We start from the raw sequence: 24,036 nt of genomic DNA, 5'->3' as shown, positions 1-24,036 counted from the left end.
CAGGGACAAGTACAATTTATTTCTACATTATATTTCACATCACAAGCTGAACCACAGAAGCTGTCTGTCGGTATGCCACCTTGGGTCCTTTCTTTCTGACCAGATTGCTGGGACCTTCTGTACCATGCTGGCTTAAACTCCCCTCTGTATCTATCATGAGAATCTGATAAAATGATGGGCTCTCTCTTAAGAAAACATGCACGTACACGTAAGCACACACAAATTCAACATACAATTTTGAGGGGTTCAGCAACTCCCTGAATCATATTCTTGTGTGAAAACCCTGGTCTAAACCATGGCCTGCAGAGGGCAACAGGGCAGCTGGAGCCCACACTGAGAGCTACATTCGGGAAAGCTTGGGACGCTGTAAAACTTGATTAGTTTTTTGAAGGCACTTTTCTTTAGCATCATCATCTCTTCTGGAAACCTAGAGAAGATTCTGGCCCTGGAGGAGCCACCATTCTTCACAGAGCCATCTGTGGGCAGTGGCTTCTGAGCACTCACAGGCATGCTGTTGCAACTGAAGGAACGCACTGCCTTCTTCTTATTTTGCACGGACAAATAATTGAACAGGAAGGAGGACAGCTTGTGCTTGGTGACATCTGGGGTCTCTTCTGAAAAGCAGTCATCATCAAGTGGGTCCAGCAGGGTTTCAAGATGGCAGCTGTCTTCCCTTCTCATAGGGCTGACTCCCATACGTTGAGGTTGCTTGATGATCTTCCTGGCCTGGGCTGGGTCATATCCTGCCCCATTGACAGACTGAAGGGACATTCCACTGGCCAAGGCTCTGGGGCCGGTGGTTTGGGGGATGAGGTTCCCAACCTGAGGGCTGGGTTGGGAAGTACAGTGCTGACTCAGGATGAGAGTAGCAGCATCTCGAATGAGATTCCAGTCTCTCAGGATGTCATCTCTGGTGGTGAACTGGGATGTCACAGTGAAACGGATAATCAGTTTGTCCTGGATAGTGGCCGGGATGAGGAAGAGACGGCCAGCTTTAGCTAATTCCTTTAATACACTTTCTGTGAGACAATTAGGACCCTGTTTGAAGAATAAAGAGAAGTGATGTCTGTGTCGCATCCCCTCTAAATATCCCCAGAAGCCTAGTATTTCTATATCCAAAAGGCTGAACAACAACCAAATAATGTAATCATAAGCCATGGAAGATGGTGTTACCTTTAGACGAAAAACCACAAGGCCTAGGTGCCTCTTGGCAGGAATTTCAAAGAAAGGGTCATTTCTGACCAGAGACTCAAAGTATTTTGCCATTTCAGTGCCCTAAAATTGTAAATATAGAGAAAACAGATTAATAATCAGGCAATGGACAATTCGGAATAAAGTTTCATACCACTTGGGATCCCTAGGTGGCCCAGCAGTTTGGCGCCTGCCTTTGGCCCAGGGCGCGATCCTGGAGACCCCGGATTGAATCCCACGTCAGGCTCCCGGTGCATGGAGCCTGCTTCTCTCTCTGTGTCTCTGCCTCTCTCTCTCTCTGTGACTATCATAAATAAATAAAAATTAAAAAAAAAAGTTTCATACCACTAAATGGATTTGAACCAATGGCACCTTTGAACCACAGAGTTCTGAATGGCTCCTGCCTGATTTTCTTCTCCATTTGATTTAGCTCATATTCCAAGCTGTGAAACCTCCAATGAGCAATGTCCTATTGCTTGTTACATCAGATCCACCTCAAGAACGCATTTCTGAAGGCACTTTTTCTGAGCCTTCAGCCCAGAGCCGGAAGGCATGTGCTTTGTAATCAATGCAATCTGGCCTCATATCCTGGCTTCACAGCTTTTCGACTGGTTGAGGTGGCAAGCAAGGGCCAAGCCCATTCTCTGCATTCCTAGCCAGGTACTGGGTACAGGCTGGATCTGCCCAGAGGAAGAGATCCGTCCTTTTACTGTATGTAGAGGCCCCATGTGGGCTGTCAACAACACTGTCTTTATCCTAAGCCTACATCTTTCCCTTGCTTCTCAAACCCTTTCACATCTTATCCCTCAAATGCTGTTTCATTACCTCCTCTCTTTCTTTACATTCGACAGAGAATATATTTTTTACATATCCTCCCCACAAACATCATAGAAAACTCTTTGCACCAGTTTAACAAGTACAGAATTTCTGTTTGGGATGACGAGAAAAGTTCTGGAAATAATAATCATGGTTGCACATATTGGGAGCACACTTAATGTCACTGAAATGTACACTTAAAAATGGTAAAGTGGTAAATTTTGTGTTATGGATATTTTACCACAATAAAAAAATTTAAAGCTTTGTACCATATTAATCTTTCACTGGAGTTTATGTCACTTTTTAAATTTTCTTTTTCTAAAAACCTAAGATTATTAACTAAACAAAGACAGGACTTAACTTTTCTTTCATTTCTAAAAAGTTTCTTCAAGCACCCAGAGGGATCTCAATAAAGTATCTGCTAAGTAATTGCTATTACTCAGTTCTCTTTGAATCTCCTGGTTCTCAGACTTGATACTCAATTTCAAGAGAACTCAAAGGATTTAGTTAATCACATCAGTTTTGCCCCAGTTTCTCCATTTCAGCCATTACACAGTCAGTTATATAAAGGCCATACAGACAGGCCATCACTGACTATACTAAGTCAAGTTTGGTTTTAATAGAAAAGTTGATAGATTTGGTATCAACCAGGATGTGGAAAGGTGGAGCCAGCTGTGTGTTAGACCAGGAGAATAAGGAGGAAGGATGTTAGGGGGACTTCTCTTTCTTTGAGTGCCCTGGGATCTTCCTTTTCTTTCTTTTTAGGTTTTAATCCAATCCTTCTCTTTAAGCCTCTGATCTCAGAGACAGCATTCCCTTCATGGTCACATACTGTCTTCCTTTCTTTTGCTTCCCCAGGTTCATGCCACACTCTTGTTAATTCCCTCTTACTTAAACTCCTCATTTTCTAAGAGGGGCTAAAGGAAAGTGGCTTCCTCAAGGTACCAATGGCAGAATGCAGGTCTCCTGGTCACCAAGTGCATGCTCCTCCCACCATGCTCTTCTCCTTCCTACAATGGAAGCTGATTGTGACAAGGTAGAGGTATGGGGTCAGGGGAAAGGGGAAGGCTCAGCATCCCTGCCACCAGAAACCACCTCTATGGGTGATGAAAGCATTGCTGCTATCAGTGCCCTGAACCAATCTAAGTGGAGGGTGGGCAAACAATTAAGGCCAAATACAGCACTTTCCTGGACCATAGCCATGCTCATTTGTTTATATACTGTTTAGGGTGGCTTTTATGCTCCAATGTCAGAGTTGAATAGTTGCAACAGAAATAGTATGGCCCACAAAACCAAAAACAGTTGTCTTTTACAGAAAGGTGATTGTAGGTGATAGGAAATGATTTATGATGATATGTTGATGATTACAGTGATCTGTTATCATTAAAAGAAGGGAAAAAATTGAGGGGTGGAATGGGGGAGGAAGAGGAAAAAGAAGAAGGAGTAGGAGGAAATGAAAGAAAAATATTCATTAAATATTTAGATGAGTATTAAGCCCTGTACTAAGGCTTTGTATGTATTATCTCATGGAATTATCATGATTAACCTTTGAGAGGTATTATCATTCTCCCATCTTATAAATTAGGAAGCCAAACACGGAAATTTTAAGTAATTTGTCCAAGGTCACCAAATAGTAAAGGGTAGAACAGAAAAATCAAACCCAGATTCCATTTTCTAAAGCATTACTATATTACAGAGAGATACAAATCTTGGTTTTATATAACCTTCAAGAGCTCACATAGTAGAAGATAGCCTAAAATTGTGAAGAGACAAGGCCCTCCACTCTTGAGCAGTGCAATTACCATCTCTGAGCCTTGCTTATAGTATGGGGCCATCAGGGTGGCCACCCCAAGCATGGTTGTAAGACTCTAATGAAACACTATAAGGTATTTTTAAAATTTAAGACACTATGCAAGTAATAATTATGATCTCACTCAAGTTGAAGAAATAACATTAACTTACAACAACTCTGTTTTGGTTCTACTCCTTACTGTTGTGAGACATTGGTAACCTGTGAGCTCATTATTGTATGTGTGCTTGAGCAGGTGATCTTAGGAATGCCAAGTTAGCAGTGATGAGGGCTAGTCAGATAGAATAGTCAGGGAATCTCCTGGGAGGAACAAAACATAATTCTTTAATAACATTTGGAAAAGAGAAAGCAATCCAGAAGGGCAAAGCACAGGTGAGGGTGCAGAGACAGACTGGGGATACAGCTATAATGAATCAGTAAGAAGCCTGAGATAAAATAAAGACTGATGGCCAGGCAGTTGAAAGCAAGGCCCAGAAGTATAGGCCCAGTGTAGGTAGTGGGGGGACTGATGGGAATTCAGAGCTTTGAATTCCAAGAGGAGCATTAGGGGAGTTAGCCAGAATCTACACACAGAATATCCAGTCCTAAATTGTAAGCAAAAGAGCTTTCCTGGTGACTTGTAACTTCCACTGTCTTATTCCCCAGCCACGACCTCCAATCTTGAGTCTAAGGATCTAGAGAGAGCACAAAGTCCCTAATGTCTCCCCCTACATGCTAGGTGACAGCCACTCATTAATAAACATGGGGTTGACAAATACTTTGATGTTTATTACAAATGTAAAATTACTAACAGTAAGCAAGTCATAGGCTGGCTCAACAATTTCACTTGGTTTTGTGTTTATTTAATGAAGAAGAAATTCCCTAAAGGGAAGGGGAAAGGGGACAGACACACAGGACAATGTCTTTGGATTTATCCATGATTTTTATCAATGGCTTTGTCTTACTCATAAGCACTTGGAGAAATGAGAGCAAAATTCTGAGTGAAGAAGTCCCACCCCTTTCATGAAGAATATGACTGAGAGACAATGCCTGTCTCACTTATTTCTGGGTCTTATGTCTAACACAATGATTTTGTTGTTGTTGTTGAATTAAGTTAAAATAAATTGCACCGAATAGACCTTCGGTAATACCTATTGACACAATGCTGAGATGTTTGTTCCAGACTTGGTAGGTCTACATATCCAAGCCAGACGAGCCATGTCTCAGACATAACCATAAGTGACTCAAATTTTCAGGCAGCTATGATAACCAGAATAACTCCTGAAATACATGTTCCTACCCTGGACACACAGGCTGCCCTTTCTTTCTCTGCAAAACAGGTTCTCAGGCCATCACTCCCCAGTGTTTGATGATTAACAGAAGGAATAATTAGACACTTGTGCAAGGGAAAAGACAATAGGTAGCCCTCAGTGTTCTGCTCAGTGTCCCTCTAGCTAACAAATGACTGCCCTGAATAATCAAGTCCCGGGAGCCCAGAAACAGGCCCAAACACCTGAGCCATACACCGCAGGTCCCCTGGGCAGAAACCAGCCTTCCTCCCCACAAGGACACATAGCAAGACTACATACATGTCTGACATGTGCTTGAAGATTCTTCACCCCAAAGGACCGAATCACAAACCAGAGTTTGATAGAGCGAAACCGCCGGCTCAGAGGGATCTGCCAGTGCTAGAACAAAGGAACATAGTGCTTATGATTAGAGGCAAGGGCACTGCTCCCTCACACACTCCTTGGTTTTAAAATGCTCTGCCTGCCCTGCCTCCTGGGGATACACGTTGTCATCATGACTCCCAAAGCTGTTGCTAAGGAGAAGCCAAGTCAAGTTACCCAAAGGTTGCCCTGTCACATAACCAAATCATGATGAAGGTGGCCAACAGGTACCCTTGTCCAAAAACAGGACAAGTGAAAACCAAGTCTGTGACCCTGAACCAAGAAGACATGTTGCTTCAAATGCTGCCTTAAGGGACGCCTGGGTGGCTCAGTGGTTGAGCGTCTGCCTTCAGCTCAGGTCATGATCCTGGAGTCCTGGGATCGAGTCCCGCATCAGGCTCCCTACGAGGAGCCTGCTTCTCCCTCTGCCTGTGTCTCTGCCTCTCTCTCTCTCTCTGTCTCTATGAATAAACAAATAAAATCTTTAAAAAAAGTAAATACATACATAAATAAAAGAACCTAAGTCCCTCAAATTGCAGAGAATAAAGTTTTATTTCTATTGCCCCCAGAATGTAAAATATAGTAGTCAAGATGCTACAGCCCCCCAGACCTGGGTTTCTCCTCCAGCTCAGCCACTTACTGTACAACGCCACCCCACTGGCTCTTCATGAGACTGAGAAGGAACAGCACCTCCCAGGGAAGTGGCATGAAGAAAACCAATACAGAGAGCCTCACAGGAAGTTATTGGCAAGCACTGGCTATTTAGATGATAAAAATGTAAGCTACAAATCATAGCAGTATTTCTGCCTAGAACCAAGACAATCATTATTTAATCTCATTGTCTTGTCCTGACTTCTTCCTGTGACATTCCCATGACATTCTTGTGCCCATGGGAGCCATGACTCCAGCTTTCAGATTTTAAGAGCATTCACATCTGGGCCTCTGGTACACAGAAATTGAATGTTCCAGGTGACCAGATCAACGAGACCTAAAGTTCAAGGTTGTGGGCACCATACATCTAAATATTTTCAAACCAATTTCAAATCAGTTTGCACATCTGAAAACAGACTAAATAGTTTGGAACACACTGGCAGTTACCAGTGATGAGCGATGTGGTTTCTAATGACCTCTTGATCCTCCAATGTCAGGAAGCTTTGCCAATTTCTGTTGACTAAAATTAAATATTTATCTCACTGATATTTATCTACTCACCCGCAGGATTGCCAAATCCTCACAAATGTGCTTACCTTCACCCTCATTCCCTGACCCAGGCACTCTCCCTTTGGGGACACTCTCCCTTTGGGAATGGACAAAGTTTCTCCTTTGTCAAGTACTAAGCCTTTGTTTTCCAGTTTAGGGACTTACTTTACCAGCAGAGGGCATCAAAACCTGGACACAGGATAAAATCCCTGTGACAGGGAAAGCTGTCAACTCCATCCCTTATTATTACATAGACACTCTGGGAGAATAATGAATGGATAATAGGGGCCTTCTCTAGAAACACTGCTTCCCAAATGGTTATGGTTAATTGGCTACTTTATCTCAACAGCAAATAAAAATAAGAAGCAGAGATTACTTTATTTTTTATTTCTTTACGTTCTGTTTGTACCCTCAGTTGTTTCTCTTGTCATCCCAAAACCAATCCATGCTGACCCAGCTAGCCTATATTCTCTGCTTAGAGCAGAAAATTTGGACTTATAAAGGGTGACATGGTCTTCTTTGACTAAAGACATCCCCCAGGTCTCCTCTGTACTTCCACGATTTTGTAGGTCTACCCTGCCAAAGGCAAAACAATACCCCATCCACTAGTAGGAGCCTGATGTCAGGAAATCTAGCCCTGATTTTAGGTCCCGCCAGGGCTCAGGGGTAAAGTTCCTAAGTCTTCTTTCCCAGGATGCTGCTTATTTCTGGCTCATCTCAAACAAGGCTGGGCTTCTATTTAAAGTTACAGGCACCTGGGTGAAAAGGAGCTTGGGTCAGAGCAGAAGTGAAGACTCTCAGGATCACAACAGATAGAAGCTTCCATTTTCTAGGAGCTTCTTTGAGACTTGAAAATTGAATCCATAGAATTAGAGGTAGAGGAAGGAAAAGCATAAAGCAACACCTTCTGGATGTGGAAATATAAATAATAAGGTTCCCCTAGACCAGTGCTAAGAAAAGTGTAATTCAATATTTTCTGTAAAAAGTTATCTAGAAGAGAGAGAGCACCATAAAAATCTCCAGACTAATGGGAATGAACGACAGGAAGATCTTGAGATACTGCTGTGAACAAACAAAAAGTTAACACGAGATCCAAAATGGGTGAAGGTTAAGATAATGCTCTTAAGTTATGATGATCCAAATGCACTTATAGGAGAATGGGTACCGTTTCCCATTTCACACTCAAACAAGAAACTTTGAATTATCCCTGAAGAGATCTGCCCCTTGGAATGATGCTATGGAAATTTTTTTAATTAAAAAAAAATTGCTTAAAACCTACCAGACAGGGCAGAGAAGATGAAAGAACCGTTATTCATTCTATTTTTCAACTTCTTGAGGATCTGTGAGCGTACTACCTGCAATTCTAATCAAAAACCTCAAAAGTCTAAAGGAAGTGTGAGCCAGTCTGAGGGAGAATAACCACAATATAATCAAGAGATAACAGAGCCGTTATTTTAGGACTAAAAGGCCAAGATGTTTCAATTTCCCAAGGAGACAAGATAGAAGCATCTCTTTACAAACTGAATCTCATAGACATCAAGCATTGCTCTCTCTGCCTCACTGCATTAATTCATTTAATTTCATGGCAAGCCTCAGAAGCCAATATTACTATCATCATCCTCATTTTACAGATGAGGAAACCAAGATACAGAGGTTAAGTCATTTGACCAGGGCCACACAAGTTAATAAACAGAGGAACAAGGATTTAAACATAGGCCATCTGGCTTTAGAACCTCAATGCTTAACCACTTTGCTATAGTGAACCTCTGCAGCTTAAAAGAAGAAATTTTTAGCAATATCCCCCCTACCATTTATTGAGCATTTGCCACATTCCCAATACTGCTTTAAGTGATCTATGCGTATGCTCCCATTTCAGCCTCACAATACCCTATGAAATTAGGGCCACTGTGCCCATTTTACAGATGAGGAAGCCATAGCTCAGAGAGGGCCACTAAGTTTCCTAAAGGCCCACTGCTGGGGTAGCATTTCAAACCAAGCTAGGCTACTCTGCTCTGCTGTCTCCCATTGGCCGCAGATATAACTGTTTTACATCTCTGTCTCCCCTACAATTAAAGGAAAAATTCCTCTTCAAACTGAGGGGTGAATCTGTAGAATTTGTTTTCCCAGGAGATTGTACAGGCTGAGAACGTGGGCAGGTTCAAGAATCTGAGGTGCAATTAGCTGAGAAGGCCAGGACTACCTGGCAGCGTCCAGAAGCTCAGGAAGGGTACCTATGCCCCACCCCCTCCCATGGAGCCTCCTACCTTGCCTCCATAGTCCTGGAGACAGAAGATGAAAGCCATTCAAGAAAGAAGCCTCTTTCCCTACCCAAGGAAATTCTCCACCCTTCCCTGCTGCTGGCACTAAGCAGAAAAGATGATCCAGGATGGAGACAGAAGGGAATGAATCCCCTCACAGTAGAAAAGGCATCTCTGGGAATTAAGCAATGCTATACCTATTCAGGAAATGAGTATACTGCCTCAGAGGTTGGTCTCATTTTCTAGGCTTTTTTAACAATTTTCTGGATTTCAGTCTATATACTTAGAAACCGAAGGCATAGAGCACCATATTTTGGGATGGGCTCACAGTGTGCCAAATTTGGATGGGAGCCAACATAAAGGAGACCTTCTGGGGTCAGGTGCAGCCAGTTCCCATCCCAGAGGCCGTTTCTGGCCACTCACCATGAAGTCAGTGGCCACGCCAGAGTTGGCATGCCTGAGGTAGACAGGGTTCACACTGAAGGTCTGCTGCAGCTTGTACTTGTCCTTGACCCTGTGGGTTTCCAAACACACATTAGTGGCTGAGGCCTCTCCAAAGGAAGCAAGGCTTTGCCAGGTGCTGGAAGCTTGGCTGCCACACTCACCAGAACCCAGTACAGTCAAAGTGCACCATCATCCACTTGGAAGGATTAAAGGTGAAGGAATCGGCATACTCGATGCCTTTCAGAAAGCCCCGGAACTCCGGGCACAAGAAGGCAGTGCCTGCATAGGCAGCATCGATGTGGAGCCATAGCCCCTCACTGGCACCTGAGGAGGCAAATGTCACTTGACTGGGAGGCAGGACGGGGAGTAGCAGGGAGAAGGGGGGATTGTCATCTGGTTGGCTCAAAGGCATTGCTCCCTGGTGCAGTGGTTGGTGGGCTTCAAGAGAAGAGAAGAAAGAATGGCCTGCTCTGCCTGGAGGGGTTGGTAAGGCACATGAAGATGGGAGTGGGGGAGGGGCGGCCCATGGATGGGAAGGGGAGCCTCCTGAAGGGAAAATCCACAGAGTCACAACCGGCCTTTTTCTCTCACTGGCCAGAGGGTCAACACCCTCTGGGCATTAACCCACAGTTTCTGGCACATAAGCAACTGCCCACTAGGCCGGAGAGCAATGTTAATGGCATCCAACACAAATGGTAGACAGGGGATGTCTCTCTTCCCTAGTGGGTTTCTTGCTTTGGGATTTTAAACAATCCCATTTGGGTTTCTTCTCTGCCTATATCTTCTCCCCTGGTTTCCCAGACCCTACTATTTTCCTTTCCTTAGCCTAGAATAGAAAATATTTCATGGTGCCTCCTTTATTCTGTGTTTCACATATGGCCCATTTTAAGTAGATTTTGACATACAAGTGAGAGGGCAAGAAAATCTGAGACTCTCCCACTGTTGCCTCCTAGAGAGGATGCAAGATAAGCGTTGGTCCACTGCTGGGAAAATCAGTGCCCTGGCTTCCTTGTGACCTTCCGTGGCTCTTCTTAAGCTCCCTCAACTGACCAAGGATAGGTAAGGGAATGAATGCCAGAGAGCTAGTTTCAGGTTCTCACTCTAGGGAACATTCTAAATTTCATTACTTGTCTTCCCAGCCAGACAGGGCGGACACTTACAGATGGGGCCCAGCTCTGACAGGCAGTCGAATGCACAGACCCCAGTGGTCCCCAGTGTTGCACACACCTGAGGGAAAATAAAGGAAGTTAATAGGGGAAGGTGGGCTCATGTGACACAGTCAGCCTGAAAGAAAGATTTGACCACAGGTATTATCTATCTCACCCATCCCACTAGAATAGTGTGTATTTCCCATTACACTTTACCATGACCCACAGTAAGAAATACATTTTATATAGCAATCTAGTACATGTGTGCATTTGAAATAAAAGCTTCACCAAATGGTACTACTCTGGCTACAGGAATGCACTCTGCTATTTTCCATTCTTGTTTTTTTCTTATGCAGGTTATGACCCACAAAATTTATTTCCTAACATATCAAGCATAATTTATAAAACATTGTATTTGACAACCATTCTTTTTTTTTCTCCCCTGCATGTTACTTGTGTAAATTCTGCCCAAATTCTTTCCTCACTTCCAGGTCCTATCATTCTAAGCTGAGAACACATTCTGACTTACAAAGACAGGCACCAAGCCCCGCTCCTTGTCCTCCTTGATGGCTTTCTGAAGAGCTTCTCCTCGGAGTGAGAAGTTGTCATCCACAGGCAGAAACTTCATCTTAACAAGGGAAATCAAGCCAGCTTTTTCCACTGAGGAGTGAGCCTAGATGAACAATGGAAACCTGTTAGCAGAGTCCACATGGATGAGCACCCCCCCAGAAACTGCAGAAGCTGGCTTTAGTAATCAAAAATAACATTTGATGTGTCTTCCCCAAGGGTCCTGGAGAGGACCTCTGAGACTTGTGCTTCCCTGAGCTCCAGCATACTCATGTCTAGAAAAAAAATTATTCAAGAACTAAGAATCCAGAAGCCAAGCACTGATGCCAAGGTTTGGCCTGTATCAGGCAACTCACCTGGTCAGAGGCATAGGCAATGAGCCGGGCATTCAGGGAGGACTCGTCTGCTCCGGGTTCAGACGCTTTCAACTCCAGGATTTTGTCCTTCCTTGCTGCCAGCAAGGCGATCAAGGTGGACTCACTGACTGTGCTCTGTAGTGGAAGAAGGATTACCAGTGGCGGCCTCTCCCTGTGTTCCTGGGGCATGTTACCCTGGCTCCTGCCTAAAGGGTTGTCCTTCCTCTAGACTCACAGACCTATGCCGCATTCTCCATTCACAATATGCATTCCTGGGACACCAGCCTCTCCTCCAGTTGTCCAGGGAAGTAATGAAAGCAAATTTGCACCTAATACCAACATTTTTATTAGAGAGGCCACAGAGACCAGAAAGCGAATGTTCAGCCTCTGCTAGATACAAATTTGCCTATAGATATGTTTGCTCCCCATGTAAAACTTGTTAAAAATAAAGAACTTTCCATTTCTTCACTTTAGGTATGGACATGGAATTTGCTTCTAAAGGAATATTCCCGAGAGTAGGTCCTGGCCTATAGGAGAGACTGGTCACTTTAGCCTTGGTTCTGTTGCCAAGTGCACTTATGACCTTGAGCTAACATTGCCCCTCCAGGAACTCTTCCATTTATAAAATGAAAAGTATCCCTTCAGCTGCCTCCCAGAGTGGGAATATTGATATCCAGATGAAGGCTGGATAGGATTTTGTTCTGGCTATGACTATAGGAATCCTGTGGGCCCCTCAGCAACCTCACAGAATTCTTAAAAGTCTTTGGTGTCCTTGCTTTTCAACCCTTGAGGTGACCCACAGCTGATAGCTCCCTGTTACAAAGCCTGGCAGACAGTGTAATGGGGAGTGGTATGGATCAGACCTCACTAGATATTCAGCAGCTGGAAATCACTCTGCAACAAGGAAGCCAGCGGAATAGTAATAATAGTGCCACCTTCCATCTACATGGCTCTTTGTGGTTTACAAAACGTTCTGTCAACCTCTTGGCTTCTCATAAAACCTCTCTGAGGTACTTGTGATTCCTCCCTACAGTTGAGGATAGCAATGCTCAGAGATGTTACAGGACTGAACCAAGTTTACACGGCCAATGAATTATAGGAGAAAGCACCATTTGGATATAGACAAGCAAGTGTTTGAATCTTCATTCTTCCACTTACCAGCCGTGCAACTGGGCAAGTTTTTAACCTCTCTGAGCTCCAGTGCTCTGATCTCAAAAATTGGCAATCGTCCTATTTACTTACAGAGTCCTTGAGATAATTAAATGAAAAGCAAGATCATGTATGACAGACATGTCTCCCAGATATGATATCTGAGGTTGTAACGATCTGCAAACAACCCATAAGGTTCACAGCATGCAGTAATCTGCCTTCCTTGTGTTGATTTTCAGACTGGAGAGGGAGAGGGAGTCACTCAGCTAGCAAATGAGCCCAGCAAACTTTCCAGGTCTCATCTCAGGACAGTGTGGCTATTTTTAAAGAAGGGCCCATTTGAATAAAGGGGAAAGGAGAAAAAATGAATGGGAAATATCAGAAAGGGAGACAGAACATGAGAGACGCCTAAATCTGGGAAACAAACAAGGGGTGGTAGAAAGGGAGATGGGCAGGGGGTGGGGGTGACTGGGTGATGGGCACTGAGGGGGGCACCTGATGGGATGAGCACTGGGTGTTATTCTATATGTTGGCAAATTGAACACCAATCAAAAATAAATTAACTAATTAATTTAAAAATAAAAGAATGAAGCTAGTTGAAAACAGGCTTAAAAAAAAAAGAAGGGCCCATTTAATGTTCATATCCACTCTTTGAGGAAAACATTGTTGTCATATTGTTAGTTAATATTACCTCTATCTTATAGACCATAAAACCAGGAAAGTTACATATTAGAATAGAATTCAAGAATTAGGGGGGTTCTCAAAGGTCTCAGAACCAAGCCCTCATGAATGTCAAGGGTTTATAGATGTGAAAGTACCTAGCAATGTGCATTGTGCATGGTCTATGGAAGGCACCCAGCAAGCTCCACTGTGCTGACAACTCTTAACAAAAAAAGAAATCTTTTGAGGAACTACTATTTGACAGATAACCAAATGATAGGGCTACAGGATAAGATAAATCAATTTATGTTGCTCATTTTTCTCACTGCCAAGGGTCTTCTGGACCCAGGATGGAGGGAAAGAAGGCTCCACTTGCCTTCTCTTTTCCTAATGTCATAAGGTGTTAAGTAAGACAAGGAAGGGGAGTGGTTGAGTTATAAACTAAGAAACCTGAATCAAGCAATACTAGAAATGTGATAAAGTGCTGACTTCTTAATCTTTTTCAAAGAAAAAAGAAAAAAAAAAGGAAGAGTGGAGGTGGTAGCAGTGACGGGAGTGGTGGGAGTGGTGGAGGCGGTAGCGCTGACGGTGGAATCAGTGATCATGGTGGCAGTCAGGATGATGACGGTTAATGGCAAAAAGATGATGGCAGTGATAGTGGTGGAGGGGGTGACATAGGGGAACCTCCGTGGAAAACAGGAGAATGGCCTGGGCAAGAGTTCAGCTTATCTTTCACTACTTCACCCCCAAGCTGGAAGAAGCTTTGCCAAGGTAGGCACCTGCAGGACACCTCCTCCCTGGCTGCCAGGGTGGTGATGCAAGAAGTGCTCTGGGAGTCCCAGCATTTTTGCTAGCCAGTCCATGACGTTCATCTCCAGCTCCGTGCATGCAGGACTGGAGGCCTGAAAGAGGGAAAGCAACTTCATCCAGACAGCCCCAGGACACCAAGATGGGCCCCCACACTCGCCAGCCCCTGAAACACATCTGTCTCTGCCCCCAGGCCTCCCCACATCCCTACGCTATCAATGGGAACCTGACCTATCTTCCCCCTGGAGAAGGGGTCTGTGTCAGGCTCTGTGCCCCATTCCCATCCAATCCTCTCCCAGACATAAAGAGAAATGAATGTAGGGCTTTGAATTGATGCCCCACCCTCAGTGAGGTGGAGTCTTTCTTAACTCCAAAATTCTGTGGAGAAACAGCCCTAGGAATTAATGATTGCTTCCATTTGGCTTCGCTAGTCCCTAAAATACCCAGTTGAGCAGCATTCTGAAGACCAAAGGCAAGTTTTAGGACTAAGAAAGAAAGCATGCCTTCCTGGAAAAGATAGTAACTCTCTCCCCTTCCCCTTCCCAGTCCTCCCCACCCCACCACCCCTATCCCCAACACAACCTATACCAGTTTGGGCTTAAAATATAAAGCTGTTTTAGGAGGCTTGTGGCACAATTCAAGGTAGGTCGGTTCTTAGGGTGTTATATTAAGTGAAGTCTGAGGATATATCCCTAACCCCTCACAGACAAGAACACGGGGGAAGTTGTACCCATAGTATGAAAGTGCTTAGTTAGGATCACAAACTGTAGCAATAACCAGATCTCAGTCCAAATGTCATCTGTGTCTCTGTGAGTTGCGTGATCCTAGGGAGACAGATTACCTAAGCCTCAATTTCTTTATCTACTAAATGGACCAATACTCATGATTCCATAGTGTTAAAGGATAAAATGAGATAATTTCTATAAAGTTCAAGCTCAAAGAATGTAGCCATTGTTAATAAGTTATCTTAGAATCCCATTCAGAGATTAGGACAAAATATGCCTGCCCCAGGATGTCACTTTCTGCTACATCCCCCAGTTGCCACTGGTTACAGTTACAGCCATTGCTACTCACCCAGGTGAATCCCAAGCAGTTGATGGCATCTGCCAGCATGTCTCCCAGCAGTGATGGCCAAGAGGTGAGGGCTGGGTAGTAGGCGTGCATGTGGGGGCTTTGCCAGTGTACCACCTAAAGGCAGAACATGTCCATGTATGGCACCAGGAAGCATGTCTGGGAGTCCTTCCTCTACCAGAGACTCTTCCTGGCAAGGGGAGGCACCCATTCTAGAGATGGGCTGACGCTTTTAAGAGAGTCAAGTAAATGACACAACTCCATAAAAGTAAAACATATTCATGGCGTTCTTGCCACCTACATTTCTCATATCCTAAGCTGCTTCATCAGTGGAGCATTTCTACATATGCAAAGACCAGAAGGGAATATGCAAAATGAAAATTGGTATAGTAATTAGGGTTGTAAATTCTGGATAGTGTTCACATTAGTCTCCAATGCTCATCCCCTAATTCCACCCCGCCCAGAAATAAAAGGAAGAGGAGCCTATGAGCTCCAGAAGAAGAGGCTGCTTGTCCCATCCAGTTTCTTGCAAAAAGCATCCTTTGTTTTATGGGTCGCTGAGCTCTCTGGGCACACAGCTCCTGCAAAGGGTGAGTGAGAATGGATTCAAAGCTGTCCTTCATTTCCCAGAGAACATGAAGAAAGGAGAGAAAAGGACAGGAGGAGTGCCAGTCCAAGGGCATGGGACCCTTACCTCCAAGTTAATCCCTGAGCCCACACTCAGACTGAAGAACGGGACATAGACAGGAGCAAGGGGAATGGACAGGGCCCCACTCTAACAGGCTCACTGGCCTAATTATCTAATCTGGTTTCATTTCTCTGTTGATGAAGATGCCCTGTCCATTTCTGCATTCATGTTTTTGAGCAACGCTGTGTCTCCTGACAGGACCTTCCAAAACCTGCTAATTCCTAGAAAGCTACTAAATACTCATTTCTTCCACAAACATGTTCCCAGCTCCCCAGCCCCCTTTGGTCCTTTCCCTGAATCCAGGGAACACTCTCATTCTAGATGTCCCATCCTACTGAAAACTCATTAGTCAATACCCTAGTGTACCAATATTTAGGGTGCAGAAATTCTTTTATTCCCTCACCAGCAAGGACAGTGTCCTAGACAGTGTATATGATAGAAGGAGCATATAATTCAATTGCAAAGACAGGTTCCAGTCCTACCTCTGTCCCTAACCAGCTGTGTGACTGTAGGTTTATTGCGAAGCCACTGAACTTAAACTCCAAGGTCCCATGTTTGGAGGGGTCTTTTTTGAGAACCATACTTAATTTTATTTTCTTACAGGGGATCTCAAAATGTATATATGATTAGGAACCCATGAAAACAGGATACTCCTCTGCACCTTTCTTAACCTGATTTCCCAGCATAAAACAAATCCTGTTTCCTAGGGCTGTCACGTGGGTTGGTCTGGGAGGAAATTTGCAAAATGTAAAGCACTAATGTTAATGGTCAATTAATCACATGGTGGTAGATGCATCATATATCCCGACTTGACTCTTAGATAATCAGACCTCTTTTGCTTTTCGCCAGGCAAAATGTGTGGAAGGTAACAACAATATCCCCCATGTTCCTGTGCTTCATCTTACTTAATTCTCACAGCACCCCTGTGAGATAGGTTCTCCCATTACCCCTGTTTTACAGACGAGAATCAGGGCTGGTTAGTGTGAAGCAGCAGCCCCAGGATCACACACACCTCACAGGGACAGATGACAGTGCCAAGACAGAAACCCGGGGCTGTCTGACCCCAGGGCCCAAGCTCCTAAGCAGGACGGGCGCCCTGCCTTCTCTCCTGGTGCTGCTCTCACTCCCCCATGAGGAGCAGAGGAGGTTTTTCTAACCAGAGTTGGAATTAAAGCAGCAGGGCAGTTATTCTCTTTGTGTCCAGGAGAAGGCAGGAAGGGAAAAATCAGTCTTCAATGAGGTGCTGATCAACATGAGAAAGCCAAGGGCAAAGTGCTTTCAAGCTGTCTCTCAGAGGCTGGGACAGCCTCTAAGATGAGTTAGAAGACTGGGTCCTCATTATCGGTGCCCTTAGTAACAGTATTTTGGAAACCCCAAAAAAGGGCTTCCATCTCCTAACCCTATCAAGAGGCAATTATCTGTTCTTGCAAGATAAATTTGATAAGATAAGCCAGAGGAACCCTTATCAAAAACAGACAGACCTCTCGTTCCAGAAATGAGCCTCTCTCACCACACCCCCAGCAACTGCTGGAATTGCAATCCAGCAAATCAGCTCATTTCCGCCTCCTCTGACCGTTGCTCAGTCTCACTACCAAATTACAGTTGGCCCCTCAGCAGATTACATTTTACAGAATGAAATCCATGAGATAATCTTATCGGGGAGCTAGCCTCCCTGGTAAAGCTTTACGATATGGAAATTTTCAAAAGATGCTTATGAAATAGGCTGAGTGGTCAGAGAGAGATGAGCAATTGGCTTTGTACAAACTTGCCAACCAATAAGTTTGTGCCAACTTATTCTGAGTTTGGATAATTTGTCATTTTTGCTTCCAGGCATATTTCTGACCCATCTAAAGCATTTAGGGGATGATAGAAGCAAATCTCAAGTCAGTCTCGGAAAGTTTCTGGACACACGTGGTTTGGGACACCAATGCCCCTAGCAGAGAGAGTGAAGAGGACAGCCCTGTGTGTTGGGGTCCCGCTGAAGGGTGGTGCCTGGGTGCACAGACTCAGGCTGGAGCACTCAGTCACACACTTGTGGAGTCTGCAGTGTGGGAATAAGACTGGCCCAGGCTTAAAATCTTGGATCTGCCAGCCACAAATTCTGTAACTTTGAGAAAACAATTAACTTCCCTGAGCCTCAGTTTCCTCGTTTGTAAAACTGGGGATTGTAGGATCACTGTAGGAGAAAACAAGCTAACCTGTAATGTGGCCCAGCTAGTGCCTGGTACATGGCCTGGAGCTTGGTACAAAGTAGCCCTTCTGTGGGAGGAAGACTGCGCACTTTTAGCATGAGCTCCTGGTGCAGCTCCTTGCCCCTGGCAGCCAGGGACAGTGTCACAGCCCATGGAGTCGAGCTCCAGCTCAAGCACCAGCCAGCCTCTGTCTGGTTGCCAGCCCTGCCAGTGCAGTCACCAGGCTGTGCTCTCCATCACTGGAAGTATAGATGATTCAGGGAAAGTTCCTTTCTACTCCTGAAAAGCAGCTCAATCATGAGACCTCCGCTGGGTAGCAAAGGACAGGATTCCCACCTCGTGGAGGGGAAAGGAGGTTGCTGACGGGGCCTCACTCAACTCCCTGGGCCTCTCTACAGTGACAGTCAGGGTACCCTCAGGGACGGGGTGTGTTCTTAGCCACCTTTTTTCCCTTCAGTGAGTCTCAGCATTCTGCAGGAGAGTCCCTGGCTCTACCTGGCTGGGGCTTCAGGGACTGTCTCCAGCCTCCTCTCTGTCATGCTCTCCACATTGGCCTTTCCCCTCAGACCCAATTTTCATTCTCATCTCATCCCATTAGATTTCCATACATCTGTCAGACTAGGTCCTGGCGCTGGCTCCCTCCGCCCTCCCACCTGGCACTACAGGGCAGCCCCAGCATCAGAAACCTAATTTCAAAGTCCTGGCCTTCTACGTGCCCACAAGACAGGCTACGTACCCGAGTGGCAGGCTTACCCAAGGCAGGCTTCTCTTCAGGCACTGCCCACCCTCCTATGCTCCGAAATCCAGAATCACCCTTGTGGTGACAAGTATCTCACCCCAGGCATGATGATTCGCTCAATGTCCCCAAAGATGCTGTCCCAGCTGTCGGGTTCCTCGGGAGCACTCTCAGGCAGCTGGGCTCGCAGGTAACCAGGCCGCACATCCGGAGTCACGCGCCGCTCCCGCACGGTGCTCAGGTACTGGCAGATGTAATCCACCATCTCTTTTCCTACAAGGGAGGAGGAGACACCAGCCTCAGGTCCCCCAATTGGGCCAGGCCAATTCGTGCCCAACCCCCTCAGGTGAGGGCCAAGATACTTGGTGAAGGACAGGGATTCGTGGGCTAATGGGAAGAAGGTCTGATCCCTAGCATCAGCCTTGTCTTCAGCATTTAAAAATAAGTGAGGGTGAGGGTGCCTGGCTGGCTCAGTCAATAGAGTATGTGACTTTTGATCTCAGGGTCATGAGTTTGACCCTTATTTCTTCTTGCCCCCCCCCTCCCCCGTCCTCCTATCTTTCCTTCCTCCTTGGACATCAGGAAGCCCAGGACCTGCCCAGACAGGCTGAGGCTGGGCATGGTGGATGGGGTAATGGCTGTGAGAGCGGCTGCCATTCTGCAAGCCGTGCTCCCTCCTCTGGGCTCTGAGTATGGGACCTAATGCCAGTGGCTAGAGGACAGGGAGTCTCTGCCAACCGAGGACTCCATCCAGAGAAAAGAGAGGAAGGTGCAGGGTGGGCCAAGAGGCAAATGAAGGTTGTTGGCCTACATCTGGGCCCAAAATCAAAGGATGTCCCTTCTCTGCTGGAAACTCTAGCTTCTTGTCAAAATAGATAGGAAATTGTCCTTGGCCCTTGAAGTGGGCTGAAGCCCTTGGCAAGTGACTAGGAAGTCCTCGTGTCTTGCCTTTCCTTGCTGCAGAAGGTAGTGGGTCACAGGCAGCTGAGAAATGGCAGCCACGGAAGGTCCCCTCTGGGAGAAGCAGATCTGCCCTGGTGGCAGGCCCCTGGGCCATGCTGCAGTGGTACTGGGAAGTCAGGAGGGAGCTGCCTAGAGGAGGGCACTCCCACCTGCCTTTTATTTAAGCCAGTATTCTTTGTTCCTGCTTGTAATAAAATTTTTGTTTTTAAGAGTTAAAAAAAAAAGTGGGTGTAGAGATTACTTAAAATAAAAAAAGAAGGGAGGGGGTGCCAGTCAGGCCACCAACTCTTGGTTTCAACTCAGGTAGTGATCTCAGGGTCATGGGATCAAGCCCTGAATCAGGCTCCAAACTCAGCACAATCTGCTTGGAACTCTTTCTCCCTCTCTCCATCCCAACTTCCACCCCACCCCACCCCCACCTCCTGGCTCCCTCTCTCTCCCTCAAATGAATAAATAAATATTTTTTAAATGAATGAAAAAATAAGTGAGGGAATGAATGACCACTGGAAGGAGTGTGTGAGTGAACAAATGAACAAGATGGAAACTCATGAAGTATAAAACTCAAGCACCAAAGTGAAATACTAATTGTTCCTCCCCTTTCCCTTACCCATATCAACCTTGATTATCTCTCCTGCCTTTCTTTTCTTCTCAAAAACAGAACATCTAATTAAGTCACTACCTTACAGGTTTACTAGAAACTCTGTGGCACTTTCTATCCAAAAACTGATACACACACACACACACACACACACACACACACACACACCCTGTACTGTTTGTTGACATAGATGGCAAGTGCCTGTGCCAGGTTCTGATACCAGTTGAAAAATCTACTTGTTCACTATTCCCACTGGACCAGTAATTTCTCACTTTTGGACCAATGGATTTCTTTAAGAATCTGATGAAAACTATGAATTTGCACACACACAGAAAAATGGTGTAGGTGAACCCTGGGTGGCTCAGTGGTTGAGCATCTGCCTTTGGCTCAGGTCATGATCCTGGTGTCCTGGAATCAAGTCCCAAGGGGAGCCTGCTTCTCCCTCTGCCTGTGTCTCTGCCTCTCTCTACATGTCTCTCATGAATAAATAAATAAAATCTTTAAAAAAATGATTTAAAATTTCTGAGGTTCATGTCATCCCTAAAGCACAACCATAGACTTAGACTACAAGCCCTGCACTCGCTGGAAGTCTTAGGAAAATGCAAGACCACGTATTTTTGTTTGTGTCCCATTTTTATTTAAGTTCTTGTTAGTTAACATATAGTGTAATATTAGTTTCAGGAATATGCAAAATCAGGTCTTAATTACTCAATCTCTCTCCCTGTTTGCACCAATACCTCAATGCTTAGGATATTCCTTAGATGCTCACGAAGAAGAAGAAGAAGAAGAAGAAGAAGAAGAAGAAGAAGAAGAAGAAGGAGGAGGAGGAGGAGGAGGAGGAGGAGGAGGAGGAGGAGGAGGAGGAGGAGGAGGAGGAGAAGGAGGAGAAGGAGGAGAAGAAAAAGAAAAACCCAAATGAATGAACAAATAAATAAGGAAGAAAAATAGCCAACTCAAATACTCTGAAGCAACTTTATTTATTTTTTTCTCCCCTTTCATGTGTCCAGGACAGGGTCTCAGCCCTCAGTGGCTCTGTCTCTTGCTCCCTCTGACTCTCTCCCTTTGCTTCTCTCCCTCTCTGGGTCTGGGTGTTCATTCTCCCTCTCTGTCTCTCTCAATAACTTATAATCCCTCCTTAGTACCCCTTAGGCTTCTTCCCCCTGTAAAAATAAAATAAGATAAAATAAAGAAAAGGAGAAGGAAGCTGATTTCTAGCCTCAGCACCAGCTCATGCAAGATTTTCATGAGCAGGACCAATCCCAGAAAGAGACTGCAAAAGAGACAAAGAGAGATTTCCACATCCTTCTCTGTGCTCCAACCCTCCCACAGCTGATGCCTCTCTGGACTGCAGCAGCACCCAGCAGAGCTCTGAGGGCCTGACCCAGCCCCGCACTTGTCCAGGGGCAATATGAAATGTGTTTGTGTTCTACACACAGGATAAATGTCCACGGGAAGCTGCTCAGGGCTTTTGGGAAGCACTGGGATTAACCAGTTCACGCTTAGGTGTCAAGGCTGCCAGCTACTTAGTGAGTTATATCCAGGGGGAGGAGAGAGAAAAAGTTGGATTTAACATGGGACAATACCTCACAGCAAAGAAATTTTAGGTAACATACCTTACCAGGGGGGATGGGGTTACAAAAAAGTCACAGAGCAAAAGATTAGAAGCAACTACCAACCGCCTCTCTTAAGGAGCCATGCCTGAAAACAGCCTAACCGTTTGGTTTTTCTCATTACACGAGGCTTGAGACATAGTAGCTGGGATCCCTGGGTGGCGCGGGGGTTTAGCGCCTGCCTTTGGCCCAGGGCGTGATCCTGGAGACCGGGGATCGAGTCCCACGTCGGGCTCCCGGTGCATGGGGCCTGCTTCTCCCTCTGCCTGTGTCTCTGCCTCTCTCTCTCTCTGTGTGGCTATCATAAATTAATAAATAAATAAAAAGTAAAAAAAAAAAAAACAAAACTAAAATCCATGGATACTTTAAAAAAAAAGAGAGAGAGAGAGAGATAGTAGCTGCTCACTAAATATTTATGAAATGAAGGACTAAGTAAAGGAACAGTGCCGGCAGATTCACACACAGAGAAGTGAATATAAACGAAAGGATTTTTGCGGTGACTACAGAATACTCAGGGAAATTTTTTTTTCCCTGCCTCAGAATATGAGGCAATATTTTGGCATTGCGTGGACCAGGAATCCAAACCCTCTATTCGTGAGGAAAGGGATGGGAAATGGGTGTCACGGGAGAGTGGGAGGATGAGAGGGAGAGGATGAGTGAAGGAGAGCTCGAGAAAGTTTTCGATTCTGGTTGGACATGCCTTTCTCAGGAAAAATTCTGTGGATTTTTCCAACTCTCAGGAGGGCAATCCTAACACGCCAGTTAAATGACGCCCCCCCCCCCCCAGTCGAAGGGCAGACCACCAGCTCCAGGTCCTGCAGAGCCACAGGGGCGGGAGCCCATCGCTCACCTCTCTCTCTGTACTCCTCGGGCTCCATCATGTCCCTGGGGCTGCGGCGGCTCCTTCTCACTGACGATGGGAGGAGGTGGAGGAGGTACTCCTGGGCGGCCAGTGTGGGCCCTTTATTTAAAGGGTTTTCCCTTCTTCCACCTTAGCTCCACCCTTCAAAGGCCCTTCCTCTAGGCTTAATGAACTCCACCCCTTTTCCCCCCAATTCTGGTCAGGAGATCCAGGATAAAAGGCACTTCTAAATTAAACAGTGCACTTAGCAACCCAAACCTGCAGGCAGCCTTTCCGCCCAGGACTCAGACCGTAGAGCCCCCCCCTCGGACGGACGAAGCGCCAGCTCTGTAGCCCAGAACAAAGCCAACAGGGTGCAGAATAAGAGGCACAAATTATCGGTATTATTCCTGCTATTGCTTCTCTATCAGCAGCAGGGAGGGAAGAACAGGCGCGTCCAGAGATGCTGCCCTGCTGGCCGCCTGGTGCTCAGGGACACGCAGATATTATCACCTAACACAGTGGAGTTTTTAAATTGCCACGTAATAGTTACTGTTGTAGAGAGATGAGAAAACACAGATAAGCAAAAAGAATAAAAATGGAAACATCACCCAGACTTCATGGCTTTTAGCACTTGAAAGGGTGCATGTGTGTGCATGTGTGTGTGTGAGAGAGGGCGCGCAGACACTACCATGAGGAGGGCAACACGACTCCTGGAGCTTCTTTCTGATGAAAATGTGATCAAATGCATGCTCTGATTTCTCTCCAGCGGCATAAATCTTTCACCTTTCACTAAAGACTTCTGTGGAGAGGGAATAATTAACAAGTGGTTAAACACAGGGCGCCTGGGTGGTGCAGTCAGTGAAGCGGGGGACTTGGTTTGGGCTCAGGTCATGAGCTCAGGGCCTCAGATGGAGCCACACATCAGGCTCTGGGCTTAGCGGGACTCTGCTTGAGATACTGTCTCTCTCTCTCTCTCTCTCTCTCTCTCTCTCTCTTTCTCTCTCTCTCTCTCTCTCTCTCTCTCTTCTCTTTCTGCCCCTCCACCTCCTCTCCAACCCCCCACCCAGCTTTCACATATGCACTCTCTCTCTCAAACAAATATATAAATCTTTTTATAAAAAGTGATCAAATGCTTTCAAATTGCCAAACAGAACAGACTTTTTGTCTGTTTGTTTCTGGTATTCATCTTTCTTGTCCTCTTGATGGCATTGGACAGTTACTACTTCCTTGTCCTTGAGGCAGACAGTCTCTCTGGGCTTCCAGGAAATGGTCTGTCACA

General features: G+C 45.5%; 1 protein-coding gene across 1 annotated transcript; it reads right to left on the bottom strand.

Moving 5' to 3' along the window:
• On the bottom strand, positions 1-22,836 carry HDC (histidine decarboxylase). Its single transcript, XM_055320197.1, has 12 exons — positions 22,764-22,836; positions 18,843-19,015; positions 15,130-15,243; positions 14,028-14,150; positions 11,440-11,574; positions 11,046-11,189; positions 10,529-10,595; positions 9,530-9,692; positions 9,348-9,438; positions 5,386-5,484; positions 1,174-1,275; positions 1-1,038 (listed from the first exon to the last, which is right to left on the bottom strand). Exons 1-12 carry the CDS (start codon positions 22,792-22,794, stop codon positions 289-291), a joined length of 1,992 nt encoding a protein of 663 aa, XP_055176172.1. The 5' UTR covers positions 22,795-22,836; the 3' UTR covers positions 1-288.
• Between the last annotated feature and the right edge of the window lie 1,200 nt (positions 22,837-24,036).

The sequence above is a fragment of the Nyctereutes procyonoides genome, unplaced genomic scaffold (genome assembly GCF_905146905.1).
Source record: "Nyctereutes procyonoides isolate TBG_1078 unplaced genomic scaffold, NYPRO_anot_genome, whole genome shotgun sequence".
Lineage (NCBI taxonomy): Eukaryota > Metazoa > Chordata > Mammalia > Carnivora > Canidae > Nyctereutes > Nyctereutes procyonoides.
This window is presented reverse-complemented; position numbering and strand designations above follow the sequence as displayed.